Here is a 19,720-nt window from a genome sequence, read left to right on the forward strand (position 1 = left end):
AAAATTATTTAGGCATGCTGCACGAGACCTGAAGTTTATAACTTTCGACAAAAAAAAACCTCTTTTTCCCATAGATTTTTTTTTTAAAGATAACGAAAATTTTTAAACAAAATTCAATTTGACTGATGTAAACAATAAAGCAGAACATTATTGCTAAAAAAAAAAAAACTTTTCTATTATGCCATATTTGTCTCTCACATGGTACTCAAAAAACAAAAAATTAACTAAAAAAAAATTTCGAAAAGTAAGTTAAATTTTTCATTATTAATAAATTAGCTGCATTGAGAGACATGAAAAATGATTCTGGTGCTATTTCTGCTTGTTCTTATGTAAAAAATCATCCTGAATCCAAATAGGACTACTGTAACTCCTCCCTCTCGGCATCGCCTACCGCTTTTTGGAATGCCGCACTTTTTCAGTTCTTTTTCAATTTTTTTTCTCAGTTTTTGACAATTTTATTGCCATTATTTTGATTTGGAGGGGAAAAGAGCATTATATTAACCATTAACATTCTTCTGAGGAGCTAGAGAAGGAATTCAAATCCTGAACATTTGTAGCAAGTTATTTGTAGGACTCATGGGTGTATCCCCCCATTCCTCAATATTAGAAAAGTCATCAAAATGATCTTTTGTTCAGGTGAATTTATTTCACAATGTTCTTCACTTATTTTTCAGTGTAAAACCGGAGCATCGGCCTCACTTTTGTTAGCTCTAAATCTGAAAGTACATTCATGTTGGAAAATTGGAACAAAATAATGTAACGAGAATTCAACATGAAAACTCAACACAAGGACCAGAAATATTACTATGTATATTAATGCTACACTATAAAATCATTTAATTTTCTTCGAATGCAACGGTTGAAACTAAAAAAGATACACACTTAGTTTTTCTGAAAAAGAAAAATCAGAAAAAAGCTTTTACATAGTCAAGAGCTTTGAAATCCATTCAAATACTAGCTTCAGATTTCGGAAAAAATCTCTAAAAATAAAGGTTAAATCTTCATAATTACGGTGAAACTCCGATTTTAAGTCTCCCGAATCTACCTTTCCCCCGCATTTAATGTTTTTTTTCACCAAGTCCCAGTTTTTCTGTACACTAATAATGTTAATTCAACCCGGATCCATAGTTTGTTATTTATGAATTTTCCACATTTTTCATTTTCCCTGAGAAGTAAAAAGAAATGTTCTAAAAGATGTAATGTGTTTCATTTGTGCTTTTTTAAAGATAATCAATTGTTGAAAGTTAAATCTACAAGAACAAAAATGCTACTGCGTCATTCGGTTATATTACAGACTATTTTCTCCCCAAAACGACAAGATTTGCAACGAAATGTTAAAATAATCTGAATTGGTATGTTTAATAAAGTTCTTTTCGTAAAAGGTGTATAGGTAGGTGTATGGCACTAAATGGGGTATGGGTACTGAAAAAGGTGAATGGATATTACATCTTTTAAAAGAGTCATCTTGACTACCTTTAGATTTTTTTCTATTTGATTTTTATGCCATTTCACGTTTTTTTAACCCAGTCCCCTGAGAAACCTAAAATCAGGGTTTCGCTGCATATACATTAAAAAATGATCATTAAACCATGCAATCATACACTAATTTCACCAAAACAGACATTCTCAATGAAAAAGAAATGTTCCTTATGTATTGCCTGTGTAATGCTGACATTACATGTTACTTATTTTCGGCCCCGCGAGCAGTAAAAATGTGCGTGTTGGCGCTTTTGGCAGGGTTTTGTTTTACTGCGGAGGAGGGGAATTGGCCAGGAACTTGCCTGGGTTCCGGGGGAATGTTTGGAAAGGAGGAAGGACGAGGGAGAAGATTTTTAGCGGGAGCGGGTGTTGAAAGCACAGTGTGGATGTTTCGGATACAGCCCGAATGCCTTGAGAAAAATGAGGTAAGGCATTCTTATTAATATATCTACAGAAAATGTGCCTTTCATTAATATTTGAATATTTAGTGTCTTGTTGTGGGTTGAGTATCGTTTGCAATAACATACACATACATAATTAATTCATGAAAATAAAAGCTGAATAATAATAATAACGGCCCTGTTTTTTTACATTCTACCGAACCTAATAATATCACAAATGAACCTCCATATATAACATATTTTACCAATAGCACTGAATACAACATCATCACAGCCTGTCTAATATTTTTCAAGCTGGAAATTTTCAGAACTTTTTAGGGCAGAGCTGAAATTAGGAAAATGTGTATTTTTTTTAAAATATATTTTTTAATTTAATGAGCCATCCCTTTGTACTAATTCAAAAGTATTAAATTTAACAAATTATGGGATGACTTGTGTGAAAATTTAGAAACAACCCACATGGGTAACATTCAATTTTGATATACTATACAGAAAATAGTTTTGTTCAAAAAGGAAATATAATATAATATAATACATACATATATATATATATATATATATATATATATATATATATATATATATATATATATATATATATATATATATATACATATATATATATAGAGAGAGAGAGAGAGAAATAAAAATATTTACATAAATGTGATGAGAAAACTAAATAAAAAAATAAAATGATAAATAAAAATTAAAACAAAAATAATAAAAGAAAAAAATATCTCAATTTCTGTTTAATGTCTCTTTCGACGGTATGTAAAATGCTTAGTGGCAAAATAAAATAATCATAAAAAAAAATTAAATGCTGCAGGAAACGAATAATAGTTTTTTAAGTCTCGAGTCCAATTGCCTGAAGAACGAAGATGGAATGAGGAAGTGTGAATACAATGTTGAATGTAATGCTGAGGATTTCTAGTTGCTTTGCATCTGCAGAAATCAGTATTTCTTATATGGAATTTTGGAAAATGTGGATCGCAGTTGAACGTTAAGGGTTTAATTTCTAGAAGCATGGGATTAAACAAATTGCTCTTTTGGACAAGGATAAAGAACGAATGGCAAGGAATGAAAAATTAGTGAATTTTTGAAAACATGCAGTGAAAAGTTTTTATAAATTTTCAATTAAAAAAAAAAAAAAGACCAAGTAAAGTCTGTTAAATTAATATTTTAGTCATTTGACTTAGTTACCTACTTGATATGAGTTATTTTAATTTTATTCTAGGGAAATTGATAAGTTACGCTTTTCAAATGCAATGTGCGAAATAATGCGGAACTATGATATGTTCAGTCTAGAGCATGATAGAACAGTACAAGTTTAATCAATATCACAATTTTTCATTTAAATGAACTGCCATAAGCTCAAAAAGCAAAAATTTTCATAAATTAATTCTACCTAATAGCAGACATCTCCCAATAATGATAAAACTTTCAATGCTGTGTCTATCAGTTATTCGGAGGTACTAGTGTGCACATGTAAAAGTCATATAAAAAAATAAAAATAAAAACGCATGACGAAAAGAGAATGGTGCTTGTAATACCAGAAAGGGAAAAAATGAGTTCAAAATAAATTAAATGAAACCAAATTACACACAAAAGAAATTTGGCAGAACAAACAAAAATGATTTATACAAATTTTTAATACTACAGTTACGGCAATCTTCATATACCTAGAAATATGACGGGAGTCATTTTGATCCCCGAGAAGAAATTTGCAAAGTTCCCTACATAATGTTGTATATTTGTAAAAATTAGTTTAAAATACACATATTTAGAATAAATGCAGTTTATTTAAAGGATGCAGAGATTTTAAGGATGGATATTGAAGCATTTTAAAAAAGTTTAAAAACCCTTAAAATAACAGAGCTGTTTCATTTACATTTCAGAAATCAGCAACTAATGTTCTTTTATGTACCTTATAAAAGCTTCAAGTTCTTGCAATGCTATATTCTAAGAGGCCTTTTTTTAGGTTCTTCTGTGTTTTCAGCATTAGTAAATATATTTGCATCTCTTTTTGTTCCTCAAAGGGTCAAAATGACACCTGCCCACGCATTTAGGTATAATCCTTTAGTTTAGGTTTTTAAAAAAATCAATACTCTTGAAAGCTTTACATTATCAAACAGAACAATTATTAAGGAAATGTCAAGAAAGGATTAAGCTTCATACGAAAATACAGAAGAGCAGATAGCAAAAAAAGTTTGCACAGGGTCAAAATGACCCCTCCCATAATTCTAGTGTTAACCTGGAAAAATGCAAGTCCCCTGGGGAAACTCTAAGATGCATGGCGATCAGTGAATGACCCCAGATAAAAATCCAGTTCTACACAGCTAAAAATCATTTTTTACCCTAACTATTTACCATCAAAACAAATGTTTTAAAATTTTAAGATTGAAATTTACTTTTAGACATAATTATAATACATAAATTAGCTTTATATTGCACTTTTATTGAAAGCAATTCAACATTTTCTCTTTAAATCAAGTGCTTAGAAATGCTGCGGATAGCAGATTGTGAGATTTACAAGCTTCATACCAAATAAAATGCTGTTGCTGGTATTTTTAATGTAGAAACTTTTAGAATTAATCCTTAAAATATTATTATTTTTTAATGAGATTTAAAAGAAATTTATTGAGTCACCCTTAATTGCTTTTATGCCACTTAACATTATCTTTCTCTAAAAAAAAACCTTTGAAGTTCAATTTCTTTTTAGAATCTTCATCTGCTTCTATTCATGATTCTATATCGTGTTTGCTAATAATTTAATTTTCATGATTTGAAAATTCTCTTCGAAAAATGGTTTAGCTCCATCGTCTTCACAGATCTCTTCTCTATTTGATTTAGCTTCAGGAAAAAGTGTACGTAAATCATCGATTAATATTTCGTACTTAGTCAACATTACTGTATACAAGGTGTGATCAAAAAGTAAAGTGAATGAATTTTTATAGCAGCAACTGCTGAAACTAAATCCATACACTATGATCTGTCCAGTAGTGTGATCATCTGAGACAAGCAGGGACAAGTTGTAACACATTTAAACTTGTCAGTCAGCCGCCAGAGGCGCTAGAGTGAGATTGAGTTTATCGTGTGTCACCAGGCCCGGACTGGCCCGGCGGGCAACCGGCCACATGGCCGATGCGCCCCTACGCCAGTTTTGTTTTTCTTTTTCTTTTTGCTCAAAAAATTTCTTTGCAAAAAAAAAATCCTTTTTTTTCCTTCTTCTTAAAAAATATTTTTTCCCCTTTAACTGTCGAAATTCTTCGGGCAAAAGTTTTACGACAATAAAAACCTTTTAGCTAATCACTAAAGTACCCTCGAATAATTTTACCTTCCTTTTCAAAACTTGTTTCTTTCTTTTTAATCATTGTCACTGGGATACTTTAAAGGTTATTTGACGGTCAAAATCCCTGGTCCCCCACTGCCTTTGGACATGTATTAACATAAATTCCCCGGAACCAGGAACCGCTGATAGCTTACTCAATACCCAGAATCAACTGCAAAATGCTGGCGAGGAAATTTTACATTGGTGATTTGGATGGAGGGAGGAGAGCGGGTAGACATGTATGAAAGTAAGTTGTTTTTATCTTGGTTGATTCCTTAAAAGTAATTATCAGTTGTGTATATTACACTATCATTTTTAATAGTAATTAAAATTTCTTCCTTTTTTTCCTAAATAAAAATTGCATATCTCGTTTTGTTTCTGTAACAGTGTATTAGGATCGCAATATTTTCCACTGCAATTTTAATCATCAGTTTTCATGCTATCGGACCTCCGATTGCATTCACACAGTTAACGAGCATCTAGAGGTGGTTCATCTTTATTTGGCAGAAAGCAACATCCTGTTGCGCCCTTTTGCCTTCTAAAAAGTCTTGTAGATTTTTTTCCCTTGTGCAGACAAACACCTCGTACCTGTAATCGTTAATTTTTAAACGCCTAATTGCGCCCTTCCGTCATTTTAAAGCACCCTGCAGCCATATTGTGACCCCCCCTCCCCCGCTCTTTCCTTCTTTTTTCAGGTCTTTAAAAGAACTTTTTGAAGGACCCGTTTTAAAATTACTTAAATTTATTTTAAATTACTTAAATTAATTTAATTTTAAAATTACTTAAACTTAAACAGATATTTTGAGACATTAAAAAACATTTTCAGATAAGAGAGCTCTTTCAATTTAGAATCAAGACAAACGTCCCGTAATTGTTAGTCAGTGCCTGCCTCTTCCCCCATTTTTCAGGTATTCAAGGATATTTTTTTTATACACTGTTGTAGACGAATAGTTTCTTGAAGGATCCGTTTTTGCTATCTTGAATTTTGAAAAGACTTATTAAAAAGACTTTTGAGACAACAGAAACTTCTTGCAATTTCAAAGGAGCCATTCATCAATTCTTCAATACAATGAAAAAATTACTGACGAACTGTGTTAAAGTAGTCAAGAAATGAGACTACTTTTATCATTGTGAAAATATTTATTAAATTAACCCTTTAAACTTTATATTTATAACCTTTTACCCTATTTCCCTTATTTTGAGGGAAATGTTTCTTTTTAAGAAGCATCATTATGTACATATATTATTAATTTATATCTTCCCTTAACTGATTCCACAATCGCCATTATTGACTTTAGTTCATTTTCGTATTTCACAAAATTTATTCACAATTATTTATAGACAAGCTGTGTTGCCCGGCTTTGCCCGGTCCACCTTGAAAATAAAAATTGTGTCAAGTGACGTATATTCAACAATCAGGTGTAAAAAATAAGTAAAAAAAAACATCATGATTTCCTTTCTAAACAATGAAGACAGATATTAAAATACTTTTAAGAAATTAAATCCAGAAAGATGGATTTAAAATGCGAAAGAAAATGGTTCACAATTTGAATGGAATCGAGATTTCTGAAACTTGATTTAAAAAGGCTTGTAACTTTTTTTCCTTTCGAGATAAAAGCTCGTTTTTTCGACCATAGGTCGAGTTAATTCTGGAGTAAAAAAGGTCGCTTTTTCCAATGGCGTCAAAAAGAAAGCTGTGGGACAACTCCTTCACTTTTTATTGATTTATTTAATGAAGAAAGTAGTACCTAAATTTCAGCTAAGCCTAAAAAAATTCGAGCTAAAAACGCAAATAACTCCCGCTGTAATAAAGTTAGAGCATTGAAACAAATAGCCTAGAACGCGAAAAATTCTACCCTTTCAAACGATATGTAATATTAATATGTGAAAGTAATTTTGCACCCCCATATTCGGGAATTTATGTGAAAATTGGGCCTAAATTGGAATAAAAAAAGAACTATTCATCGAATTGTTTTCGAACTGGTCTGCAAACCTTCTCAGGACTTAAAGGAACAAACTGTGAAAATTTCAGCAAAATCGGCCGGATAGTTCTCGAGTTTTGCGAGTTCAAACAAACAGACGCTTTTTGGAGACTTCATTTTATACTATGTAGAGATTTTTCGTTATTTTCAGATAACATTATGTAACGTTTTTATGTTTATGTTTACTCATGTTACTTTAGCTTGGGATGTGGTAATAATATTGACCAAAAAAGCAATTTCTTGTACATTATGATTCGGTAATCACAAATTTTAAATATAATTTTAAATCTCAAAGAATCCTATTTTCCTTTTATTATAATGAAATATTTAATATATCAAATATCGGTAATCAATAATATTTTAATTCATTCAAAAGGAGCAAGAAAGTCAATGAAATGTAAAATCAGTTCGAGTAGAAGCGTCATAAAAGCTTTACAGGTTCCTTTTGCAAAATTTCTGTGTAATTATTGAAGAAATTTTGATTGGGGGTCAGTGGCGCAACCTGAAGGGTATCCCACCTCCCCAGAATGCTGAGTTGAATCAGTTGAATGTTTTTCAAAACTATTCTTTATTATTGAAGAGAAGAAAGGAACACGTATTGGGAAAACAAACTGACTTTAATTTAAAAATAATAATAATAAATGATACGGTTGGGGAAAATCTTAATTTCTTTTAAAGAAATCTTTTGAATGAAAAATATTCAATAGTTATAGCTTATTCAGTTAGTTATCCCCCCCCCCCCAAAAAAAAACTATTCCTTTCCTTTTTTTCCTAGTTCATCTGAAAATAAGTAAGTCTTAAATGCTACTCCTCCGGACCCCCCTTCCACACCGAAAGCATTATGTAGCATCTGAAATTTTATGTCCAAATCTTCAATTTCTCAAAATTTCCAGGGGAGGATCCAAATACCCAGCTAGAGCGAAAATGTTTTCGGAGCTTTAATTTCGAAAAATTACTGGCTCTAGTACAGTGACCGCCATTTATATGAATCACGTTTGCTCTAAACAATTTTGATTCCATAAAGTGGCTGATTCAACAAAGCTGGATTTTATTCTGTTTTTGACAGTTTGATTCATTAAAGCGGCTGATTCAATGAACCACTGATTAAATTAATCGGCGTCCACTGTATTACAAAATATGGTATTACAATCGCGTTTTTAAGACTTTTATACAAGCAAGGGTCCCTGAACCGCCTTCCTCTAATACAGCGGTTCCCAAACTTTTTCTGCTACGGAATCCTTATAGTGTTTCACTTACACTTCACGAAACCCCCCAAGACAAAATGCTAATGATCTGAAAATCAAATGAAAAGTAATAATCATTCGCTATCATAATTACTTATATAGAAAAAACTCGGTTTCGAGCAATTTTTCATATTTTGACACATTAGCCAGTTTTAAGTTATGTCCAACCTACTTTAAGCATTTTTCGAATTTGTTCGTGTGTCTGCGTCTACATGTACAGGGTGCGGAGAAAGTTCCCACAATTTTGTTTAAAACTTTTTTTAGCTTTAAAATCGTATGTTGGTGATTTATTTGGCACATATTGTTTATTGGCATTAAAAGTATTTGAGGTTTAATCATTTGTTCTTTGTTAGTTCATTGAGATAGTGAGCTATGAATCGTGAAAATGTGCGTGTTACTCTCGTTGGATTACACAAGAAAGGAATGAAAACAACCGATATTATTCGAACGACTAGATTCAAGAATAAAACAGTCTATGACGCTGTGAAACGCTACAAGGAGACTGGAGGGACTGCCGACCGTCCACGGAGTGGTCGTCCAAGTCCAACCACTGCAACGACTCCAGCGAATGTGCAGAAGATCCGCTGTCGCATCCGTCCCAATCCAGAGTGCTCAATGCGAAAGATGGCCAAAAAACTGGAGATCAGCGAAAAAAGCGTCCGAACCATTGCGAAAAACAAATTGGGACTTCGTTCTTACAAGATCAATCGCCTCCACTTCCTCAATGACACAATGAAGAAGAAAAGATAGATAAAAGCTCGACGGATGCTTCGCTTGACCGCTGGTGCTCGCCTTTCGAAGGTTCTCTTTACCGATGAGAAGATCTTCACCATCGAGCCCACACATAACCGTCAAAATCATCGCCAACTGCTTAAGAAGGGCCAGAAGAAGACCGCTGCTGCAAAAATCATTGGACACAGTCACTTTCTAGGCTCCGTAATGGTCTGGGCTGGCATTTGTGCCACTGGGAAGACGCCGCTTGTTTTCATTGACAGAAACGTCAAAATTAATGCTGCGAGCTATCAGTTTCGGGTTCTATGTGATGTACTGAGGCCATGGGCAACAGAACACTTTGGCCAAGATGGATTCACACTCCAACAAGACTGGGCTCCTGCGCATTCGGCCCGATCGACGATTGCCATCTGCGAAGATCTGTTTCCAGGTTTTTGGGCACGAATGTTCGGCCCCCTAAATCACCGGACCTCAATACGATAGATTATTCGGTATGGTCAATCGGAGCAAAAAATCTCGGGAAAACGATACGCCACGACCGACATGCTCAAAACGGCTCTGAGGCGTGACTGGAATGAGATAACGGTGGATGAGTGCGCGAGCATCGTCGGCAATTTCAGACTACGACTCCGTAAATGTATTAAAGCCCAAGGAGCCAATTTTGAACAATTGTTATAATTTTTTTGTTTAATGTTATTAGTATTGTTTCAATAAAGAGTTTTTATTGCTTTAACTTGTTGATTTGTTGAATTATGTGTTAGTTACAGCCTATTGAAATATCTAATAAAATTGTGGGAACTTTCTCCGCACCCTGTATTTGATAGATTTTTTTTTTTTTTTGAGCACTCCAACTCAAAGCGTAAAGCATAGAATCGGATGAAATTCGGTACATATTTGCAATCCCTATCGCTCCGCCTTTAAAACATTGAAAGCTTACTGATACTGATGTTTTTTGTTCCATTTAAAGAAGCTTCAGTTCGTCAGGAAGTTCATTAAATCTCATAAAAACTTTTCCTGCGGAAAGCAAGCATATTTCTCTCTGGGAAAGTAGTTATTTGTGTTAACTACTCATGTCTCTAATATGAATAAAATAAACAGATAGTTAATTCGTGGCGGAAACCTAGGGTTCCACAGAACACACTTTGGGAATTGATGCATAAAAAAATAGGTTCTTTAAGCTACACTTACCTCCTTACCTTTTCCAGGGAAAAGCTCCAGAACCTCCTTTCCATAAAATCCTCAAAGTTTGTCGACAAATGAGTTTTTTAAACTTTAATTTCAAAAATTTGAAGGGGGAGGAATAATTGATTTCGATCTATTTAAAAAAATAAATAAATCGGGGGCAGTCCTTTAAACTCCATTCTTTACCCAAAATTCCGTAAATCTGGCCTATAATCGCGTTTTTCAGATTTCAATTTCTAGAATATCCGCTGAGACCATTGTACTTTTTTTATCTCTAACATCAGCAAAGAAAGTCTAAAATTGGGTTTTTAAAGCTACAAGTGTCAAATTTTTTCCGGGGGGGAGAACCCCTGGACCCCACCCTTTCCTTCCGTTTCCTTCCCTATTAGATCGGATTTTTTTTTTTTTTTGAGCAATCACGATTGCTTATTGTCCTCACTTGACCGTCTTTGGCGTCTGGTTCCTTTTTCAGCTTGGACCAGGTGCGTCTGCAGAACCACCGCCCACCGTCCTCTGCAGGCGGCGCGGCTGCTCCGGTTCTGAGCTATCTGCTTCTCTGGTCGGAGGCGTCCATGTCCTACACACACGCACACTCACACACATACACACACATGATTTTACACACATACACTCACACACACCTACGTGCATACACACAGGTCTATGCACACACACAAGCCTACACACTTACACACACGACTATGCACACGTAACCACCCAGGAGGAGAGGCAGGCTTGGGGGGGGGGGACAGGAGCCGTTTCTAGAAACAATAACTCCAATGAGTAGGGTCCCGTCGCAGTTCGTGATTGCGAAAAACATAATTTGAATTCAAAATTTCAGAATTCAAATTAATTTCCTTTTTTTTTTCTTTTCATGTGCTTTCTCTAAAGAAAATTATTGTTCCGCCCTTGTTACGAGAAACCCCCGGACACCCTAAATTTTAAAGAATTACATATTCATTTAAAGGAAAACCCTGCACTACTCTCCTAATACCATTCCCTCTCGTCAGGTCAATAAAAAAAAAGATAGCAGGCAAAATATTATAATCCCACACACACGAGGGCGACGACTCCCCTCCCCCCAAAAATACCCCGCAAAACCTCCAAATAAAAAGTTTTAATGCCCCTCTCGTGTGAACACGTATGCGCTCGATATCATGCGCCCTTCTGAAGATCTAAGGTTTGCGCCCCTTTGAGGGGTCCAGTCCGGCCCTGTGTGTCACTTAACATAGATTTCGAACAACGAATTAACGTTCTGTGTACAAGAGGTATGGTTGAGTTAAAATCGGACATGAGACTGTTAAAGATGAGTAGCGTGTGAGACGTTCAGTAACCTCGAAAACAGAAGAAAGTTTGTAAAAAAGTAGAAACAATGATTTGTTCAAACAAACAAATGACTATTTAAGAACTATCGGAAGATCTTAACATCTCGTATGGTTCAGTTTGAAGCATTTTAACTGGTGGGTAGCAAATGAGACAAATGAGGGCAAAATATGTTCCCAAACTTTTGGGTGTTGAACCGAAGGAAGATCGTGTTTTGTAAGTTTTTGGCCGGAAAAAGGTTCTCATCTGTCCGCATCCGCCATACTCACCGGATTTAGCACATTGCGACTTCTAACTCATCTCAAAAATTAAAACTGTTTTTGAAGGAAAAGGTTTTGACACCATTGTTGACATTGAGAGAGCCACAAGCGAGCAGCTAAAAGCCCTTCCAAAAGACGTCTAACACACTACTTTGGAGGAGATTAAATGAAATTCTATATAACCTTATTATGATACCTTCTATTAAATAACCTTATATATAACCTTAAAAATTATTCACTGTATTTTTTGATCCCACCTTGCAGATGCAAAAACTTCAATGAAGATCTTAAAATGAATTAACTAACTGTTGTTGATGAGTGAAATAAACAGAAGGATAAGAAAAGTCGTTTTGTGACCCCAGTTACTGATGAAACGCATTCATTAATTGTACTAAACATTTAAAACAAAAGTATATTTCACATTAAATAAATAAATGCCGCACCAAGTATTAGATTAATATTAAAAATGTTAACAAGAACTTGATCATTTTATAATAACAAAAATTATTAGACTAACAACAAAATATTACATTATGACTATCAATTTTTGAAAGTTGCTTGCATTATCATATGCTTTGATCATCAGAAATAAAGTTTTTCTGACTGGAATAGATAAAATATGTTACAACCTAGTTAACATATTACCAGATAGTTGGAGCTGAAAACAGAGTAAATACTTCAACATTTCACTTTGCTTGACATTCCCCTACATAGGCTAAAATTATGATACTAAATGAAATTAATGAGAATTTTGACGTATACATATATATTTTCAATTTTATTTTATTTTTAAGGCAGATTAATCTCAAATCCAGTTTAATACAAATTATTTTTATCTGTAAATAATTAGACAAGACTCAATTATAAAAATAAATCATGTTATTCACCTGAAAAAAAATTCTTTTGGAAAAACTAAGTGATCAGAGCACAAAATGCTCCTCGTCTCTCCTTTTTTTCCTCCAATAGATTGGGCTGGTTTCGATACATAGAATGGCTCAAGTGATACTAAACTACTAATCTGCAATGGATAGTGCTCAGAAATTCAATATGAAAACTTTTATCAGTGATTTTTTTCTCTGAAATATGCAGATAAATCATCAAGCCTTACATCATAGACTAAAACTTACTTCATTCAAATAATAAAATATTTCCCTGAACCTAACTTACCTTAATATGCTTTTTTCCAATAATGTGGGCTTGCCACATGGCCTCCGAGTTCATGTGTGAATCACAGATCTGTTAATATAAAATAATTAAAATAAATAACAGAAAAAATTCATAACAAGTCAGAAAATTAAATTGAAGCAAGTTTCAAAAATATTGTTCAAATATGCAATACTTTAGCAATTCATAATTAGTTATTCCCATGCAATATTTTTACACAGAAACAAATGTTGAACTGTTTATAAAATTTCATAGTCAACTAAAAATATTTCACGACAAACTGAAACATTAAAACAATACATTTTAGCCATCAAGATTTTTATTTTAAATGCTGGATTAAAAATTGATGTTAAACATCATGAAAATAAAAGTATTTAAGGTACTACTACGCCTGACAGTATATTGCTTTTAACTGGGTGGGTATAGTTGGAATCCAGGAAAATCAATTTAATTATGTAAATTGATTCATTTTTCTTCACTCTACTAATAATTTCATAAATACTGGGAAATAATGTTTTAAAAACTAACTCTAAACAACATAGAAAGACATTGCTATTCCTTTTAAAACAAAGCACTTTAAAAATCCTCATTAAAAAAACAAGAGTCCATAAAAATCTCGTTAATATTCGTGAAACGAATCCTTAAAATTGTCTTTAGAATCCAGATAACAGACTCTAAAAATCCCTGTCAGAATAGCAAAAATTCCAAAAATATCCACTTGAAAAAGACAATAACCCCTTAAAATAACCATAGAATGACAGCCAAATCTGTACCCACAAGAAAATAAGATTTAAAAAACAATTTTATCGTTTTTCCAACTAATTTAGCTGAGAGAGCCACATACAGCACACAGGAATGTGGTTTGATGTAATGCGTAAATTAATTTGAAATCAGTTAAAAATTTGAAATCTGATGTAAACACTATTTTTTTGTATGCCCATTAAATAATCAACATTTTTTTAATATAACTGAAAAAATGTGTGCAAGCACTTATAAAAGTGTGCTAGAAGTAATTGATTGAAAATGCACAATTTCCTTTACTGATGGTTTTTGATTTTTTTTAAAGAAGACTTTCCCACATGTATAAAGTAACTTAAATATAGAAAATGACTTTGGAATATTTGAAAAGAAATTTTATACCTTTAAAGGGGTCCGAAATTCTGTACCTCAGAGCCGGACCAACGTAAGTCACTACTTTACAGAAGAGAGGGAAAACTTTTGTCAGGTGCAAGGGCGCCCATATAGGGGGCAAGGGGAAGCTCGAGGCCCCCCCCCTTTGAAATTAGAACTTCCGTGCTTTTAGTACTTTTCTCTTTGCAAAAATGTAAAAACACTTCTTCTCCAGCCATTAATGAATAAGTTGTTATAAATGTCAAATTTTAATGACTCTAATCTGTCCTGAAATCAGTTTTCACAGGGAAAATATCCAGCTAAAACATGGGGAACATTTTTGAGTCCCCCCCCCCCTTGAAACTTTGCATATGGGCACCCATGGTCTGGTGCATACACAAAGGATAGGATGCACACTCTTTTAATACTGGTAAATAATTGCGAGAAATCACGTTCCCATGGCTCGATGCGGAATAGGATTCTACACACAATGCACTAATAAACAAAAAGTTACAACTTTAGAACTTTCGTTAGTTTGGCTTTGAGGTACAGATTTGAAGTGACAAAAAAAAACAAAAATTTAATATGAAAAGTGTGAAGAAAAGAAATTTGATACAGAAAAGAGTTTAATGGAAATCAGGAGTGATTGTGAGTTCCTGAAAACAACCTTGAAGATTTAATTTTTTATACCAAGCACCCTTAAAAATCCACTGAAATTGGGTGAATTTTCTGCCCAGGGCAAGAGTCCCAGCTCTCACACACTGGCCCTCTGCATAAAATCTCATTTTTATAATAGTAAATGCATATACACTGATTTACTAATGCTCTGACGTCATCAACAATGAAACTCGCTCCATAGCAGGATAATTTGATAATATTTTTGGCAATGTTTCACATGCAGAAAAATGCTTTATTTTGCCGAGGCTGAACTGGATCTGGTAACTTAACTGATTTACTGGTAAGACTCATTTTAGACGAAAAAAATGTCAACAGTGAACGCTATCTACTGGAGTTTACGGGGTTTATCCATTAGAGTTAGGGTTTAAATTTTAACTATCAAAATATCATCAAGCAGACAATTGCTTCGTTTAAAAGTAGAAGCAATTTTCACCCGTTATGCCTTGATGGGAGATTTTCTAGTCTTCTAATGAATGCAATACTAACCAATTCAAATATTTTACTATTTGTTAATACAGAAGTGAAATACAAACTAGAGATGTTAAGTATGTACTAAAAAAATCAAAATAATTGAAACAAAATCAAAATTCGTCTGGTGATTTATCATTTAACATTTTGACATGGGATGTCATTTCAAAATTTTTTTTCATAATTTTAACAAAAAATAAGAAAAAATTTTATTAGTTGAGAAGGTATCGTAATCATAAAAAATGCGAAAAAAAAAAAACAAATGCCCACAGTTCAAAGAGATCACGATGTTCAAAATGAAGGCGTTAAAGGTATAAAAACAGTATATAGAAGAATTTAAGTAGAATTACTTTAGAATTTAATTTTAAAGCTCTAAAATGATTGAAGTGTGATTGAAGCTAAACTAAAATTGAACCGATTCTTCAAATTTTTACTTTTTGACATTTTGACTCTCATATAAAAAACCGAATTTCATTCGAAAATTTTTAATAAATGATTTTAACAAAATAATAAAGAAATTTTATTTACACTGATGGCCACACAAAATGCAACACTAACAAGGTGTCATTAAAATGAAACAAAATTTTACACAATGGCTCTCTCTTTCATTATTTTTACTATCAAAGAGACTTTATTTTCGTTAACCTTTTCCTTACAACTTGCAAAATTTACTTACGGGACAATAGAGATCGCCATGAGATCTATCAGGTATATTATAATCAGCATCATCTGCAAAGATACATACACAAACCTAATTACTTACAGAAGAATAGAAGACAATTTATGCACATAAATAACGAAACCGAAGCTAATTATATCATATTAAAGTAATAAATACACATATCTTGTTGCTGTAGTATGCAAGCGGGACTAGGGCCCAGGGCCGGATTTGGAAGGGTGGAGGCCCCAGGCAACGAAAGAGTGGAGGCCCCTAATCAGGGTTCGAAAAGATCATCATATTTTCGAAAATATCCGATACTTTGATATATATCTGAATATTTTGATTTATCCGATATTTTCGATCAGCACTTTAATAGTAAATACATCCTGAAGTTACTGCTATTTATTTTTTTATATTATTATAATTTATAGGGGGGGGGGGGAAACGTGTGAAAGTCAGAATATTTTGTAAAAATTTTATTGTGGGGGCCCTTTTGTTGTAGAGGCCCAGGGGCAGCAGCCGCGCCTGCCCTTCCCTAAATCCGGCCCTGCTAGGGCCTGATCAAATATCAGGAGGCCCTAGGTCAAGCACTTTTTTCTGGCTAAAGAAATAAATAATCATTCTGATATAATTTTGTATTTTTCTTAAAGTCTAGCTTTTAAGACTTTGACCAACAGCAAAAGCTCAACTGTAAGAACAGGGCAGGAAATGCCCAGTTGTGAAATTGTGAATTTTCTGCATCTCTTTCTGTGAATATCTGTTCATCATACAGAAATTACTATGAAGCCAGGCGAACTTATTAGCCAAACTTTGTACTGTTACTCCAAAACATATGCTATGTCCATTCAGTGACGCAGCCAGAACTTTTTTTCTGGAGGGGTTTTCAAAATCAAAAATTGCTTTTTTCTTTCCCTATTCATTTATAATCCGAAAATATTCAGTGTACTTAATCAAATTATGTATATGGATTAGCAATTATTCATTCAAAACACTCGCTCAAAAATAATTAATAATTCATATTGATATCACGATGAACTTTAAAACGAAGAAAATGGGGAAAAGCTCAGATTGTTTATCATTAGTTTTACTTTATGTTCATTATTTGTGCGGGTTTTCCTGAGATCACTTAAAATTTCCTTCTGAAATACATCAATGTCTTTATGAATGTCAAATGCTAGCTAATGACAGTTTCGATCTTTCGATGAAAATTGGAAAGGAGCCTTAGAAAACCCAGGTTTCCCTAAAAAGGATTTGTGCAGTGCTGAGGGCCCATGATGACCTGTAGTTATTGACACCATTTTAGCTCTTTTATATCCATAGTGTTGGCATAGGCGGATTAACAGGGGTGCGAAGGGGTGCGCTGCACCTCCAACGTATTTGGTTGCATTTTTTTAAAAATTTGAATTAAATATTCATTATTCATCAGGTAACATTGTTTGGAAAATACCTTTATATTTTTCACTGATACAATGCAAGTTAATTTACTTGATTGCAAACCCAAAAATACAAATATGTGCAGGTTTTTTTTTTTTGTGACCCCTGTGTGTCTTTACACATTGCCTATACGCAGGTCCGCTGCTAGACGTCTGAGCGCCCGCGTGCGAAACCTATTTTCGTCGCCCCCCCCATATCATGGGATATTCGCCCCCTCCCCTGAGGGTCCTAAAAATTTATTCTATTTTTTTTTAATTATTACTTTTATTTTTATTTATTTATTTATTTTGAAGTAGGTTGAAAAAAACTAAGTAGCTTGATTTACCCAGTGATCTCTCCCGCCCTCCCCCCCCAAAAAGAAATCTCTTTGCCTACGCAAAAATTTTCATGTTCTGTGCTTCCTTACACACGAGACACATTGTTGTTCTTTTATTGCTACCTGAGAAAGCAGAAGATGAATGACACTTAGCCACTTTTGCAATTTATAGATTCTTCTATCAATTAGCTTATTTTGGCGATTAACTAGCACATAACGCTTACTAGTAAGCAACCTGTTGCTTCAGTATCTTAAATGAAACTTTTCAAGAAAAAAAGAATAAAATTAAGTCATATTTTTGATTTAATATTTCTGTGGAGAGGGAGCTTGATATGTATAAAATAACTTCGGAGATTAAATGTTGGCAATAAAGGTAATAAGCAAGTAATAAGCTTAGTAAGCGAGTAATATGTTTAGTTTATGATCGAAAATATGAAAAACAGATCCGTAATTAATGAGACATGAAACAGTAACAGAAATAAGTACAGCAATTAGTTGTATGTTTATTTTGAAAACTTTTTTTATACTACATTTCTATTACAAAGTTACAAACTCACTAAAAATGTTTTAAAACCGTTACAAAAACCAATATAATTATGAGTGGGTGTAGAAAAGGAGTCAATACTCATATCAAGTAGAAAATATAAGGGAGTAAGTAATAGCTTTTTTTTATTTAAAATGAAAAATACAAACTATACAATGAAAAAGAACTTCCCAGTAACTCTTACTTTTTTCGGATTGTCAAATTCATTCAAGAAAACACATTTTATTCCTTATTTCGTGTGAAATGTTCAAAGCAAAAGACATTTTTCCAAAAAAAAGAAAGAAAGAAATGAAAAATACCTGCACAGAGATTGGCATACTTTTTTCTTTCTTGCAAGTTGTTTAGTACAGAACATGTTCAATTACAAGCAACATGTAATATTTCGATTAGGTTGCATTGCTCTGAATAGGATAGCCTATTGTTTAGCACATTCAATCGGTAAATAAACGGTTTGAAGTAAACTAAATGTTGGATAAATAAGTACATCATTGATAATGCACAGTAAAATTTATTGGAAGTGCAAAAAACTGGTGAGCGAAGATCTAAAAAATGATTGCAATTGTAAAATTTTTGATATCTCATTGTCTAGCTTTTCGAAGCACAAATTTAAAAAAAGAGAGAGAAAAATGAAACCAGACAGTTTTTTTTCAGATCGTTGCTAAAGTAAAATAGCTGTAATAAACAGAATGGTTCAGGAAAGTGGAGAAGGTGTAGGGTGAGGTAGTGGAGGTAGTGCCTAAAAACGAATGTGACTTCACTTCAAGAACAAAGAGAGGGAGATACTATTTGTTAGGACTTGTGTGCTAATATGTGCTAATGCAGCATCTTACACAAATTGTACTTTTCTTGCTTTCTTGCGCGCAAAATCTGCTATTAATTTTTGCATGTCCAAATTGCCTAAAATTTCATGTTCTATAGACAAAATTGACAAATTACTAAGTCTTTGCTGATGCATAGTTGATCTTAAACAATTTTTTATGATTTTTAACTTTGAGAAAGATTTTTCACCTGATGCAACGGAAAGTGGCAGAGTTAATAAGATTCTTAATGCTACTGCTGCATTGGGAAAAGTTGAAATTAATTCGTTTGTAAAGAGATATTGTAAAAGTGTATGTGGATCATTAGACTTGTTATCTGGAGAGTAGTTTTAAAGCATTAATCTCATCAAATAAATCGACGCCGTCAATGTCTGCTTCATTTCTTGAGTCGTCTTTTAGTTTTGAATGTAAATCATTACAATGCTTTAGTAATTCATCTTTTGTGTGGCTAAATAATTTGCTATCGAAAAAGCCAAAAACATCGTCAAATGCTTGTAGTTCTTCAAATCGACCTCTTAAAGAAATTAATGTCTGATCAAAGATTCTAAAAAAAACTTTACTTTATAATTAGTTTTAGGATCTAACAGAACTTCTTC

The 19,720-nt window shown here is 33.2% G+C and overlaps 1 protein-coding gene across 3 annotated transcripts in view; it reads right to left on the bottom strand.

Annotated features, from left to right (window-relative positions):
- Positions 1 to 19,720, bottom strand: part of LOC129228536 (uncharacterized) — a 133,726-nt gene that overhangs the window by 84,915 nt on the left and 29,091 nt on the right. For all 3 annotated transcript variants that reach the window (XM_054863233.1, XM_054863227.1, XM_054863220.1), the window contains 2 exons: positions 16,028 to 16,080; positions 13,099 to 13,167 (listed from right to left, as the gene is read on the bottom strand). In XM_054863233.1, coding sequence (XP_054719208.1) covers positions 13,099 to 13,152 — 54 coding nt within the window. In that variant the 5' untranslated portion in view covers positions 13,153 to 13,167; positions 16,028 to 16,080. The remainder of the gene's footprint in view (positions 1 to 13,098; positions 13,168 to 16,027; positions 16,081 to 19,720) is intronic.

Source organism: Uloborus diversus, chromosome 1 (assembly GCF_026930045.1).
Source record: "Uloborus diversus isolate 005 chromosome 1, Udiv.v.3.1, whole genome shotgun sequence".
Taxonomy (NCBI): domain Eukaryota; kingdom Metazoa; phylum Arthropoda; class Arachnida; order Araneae; family Uloboridae; genus Uloborus; species Uloborus diversus.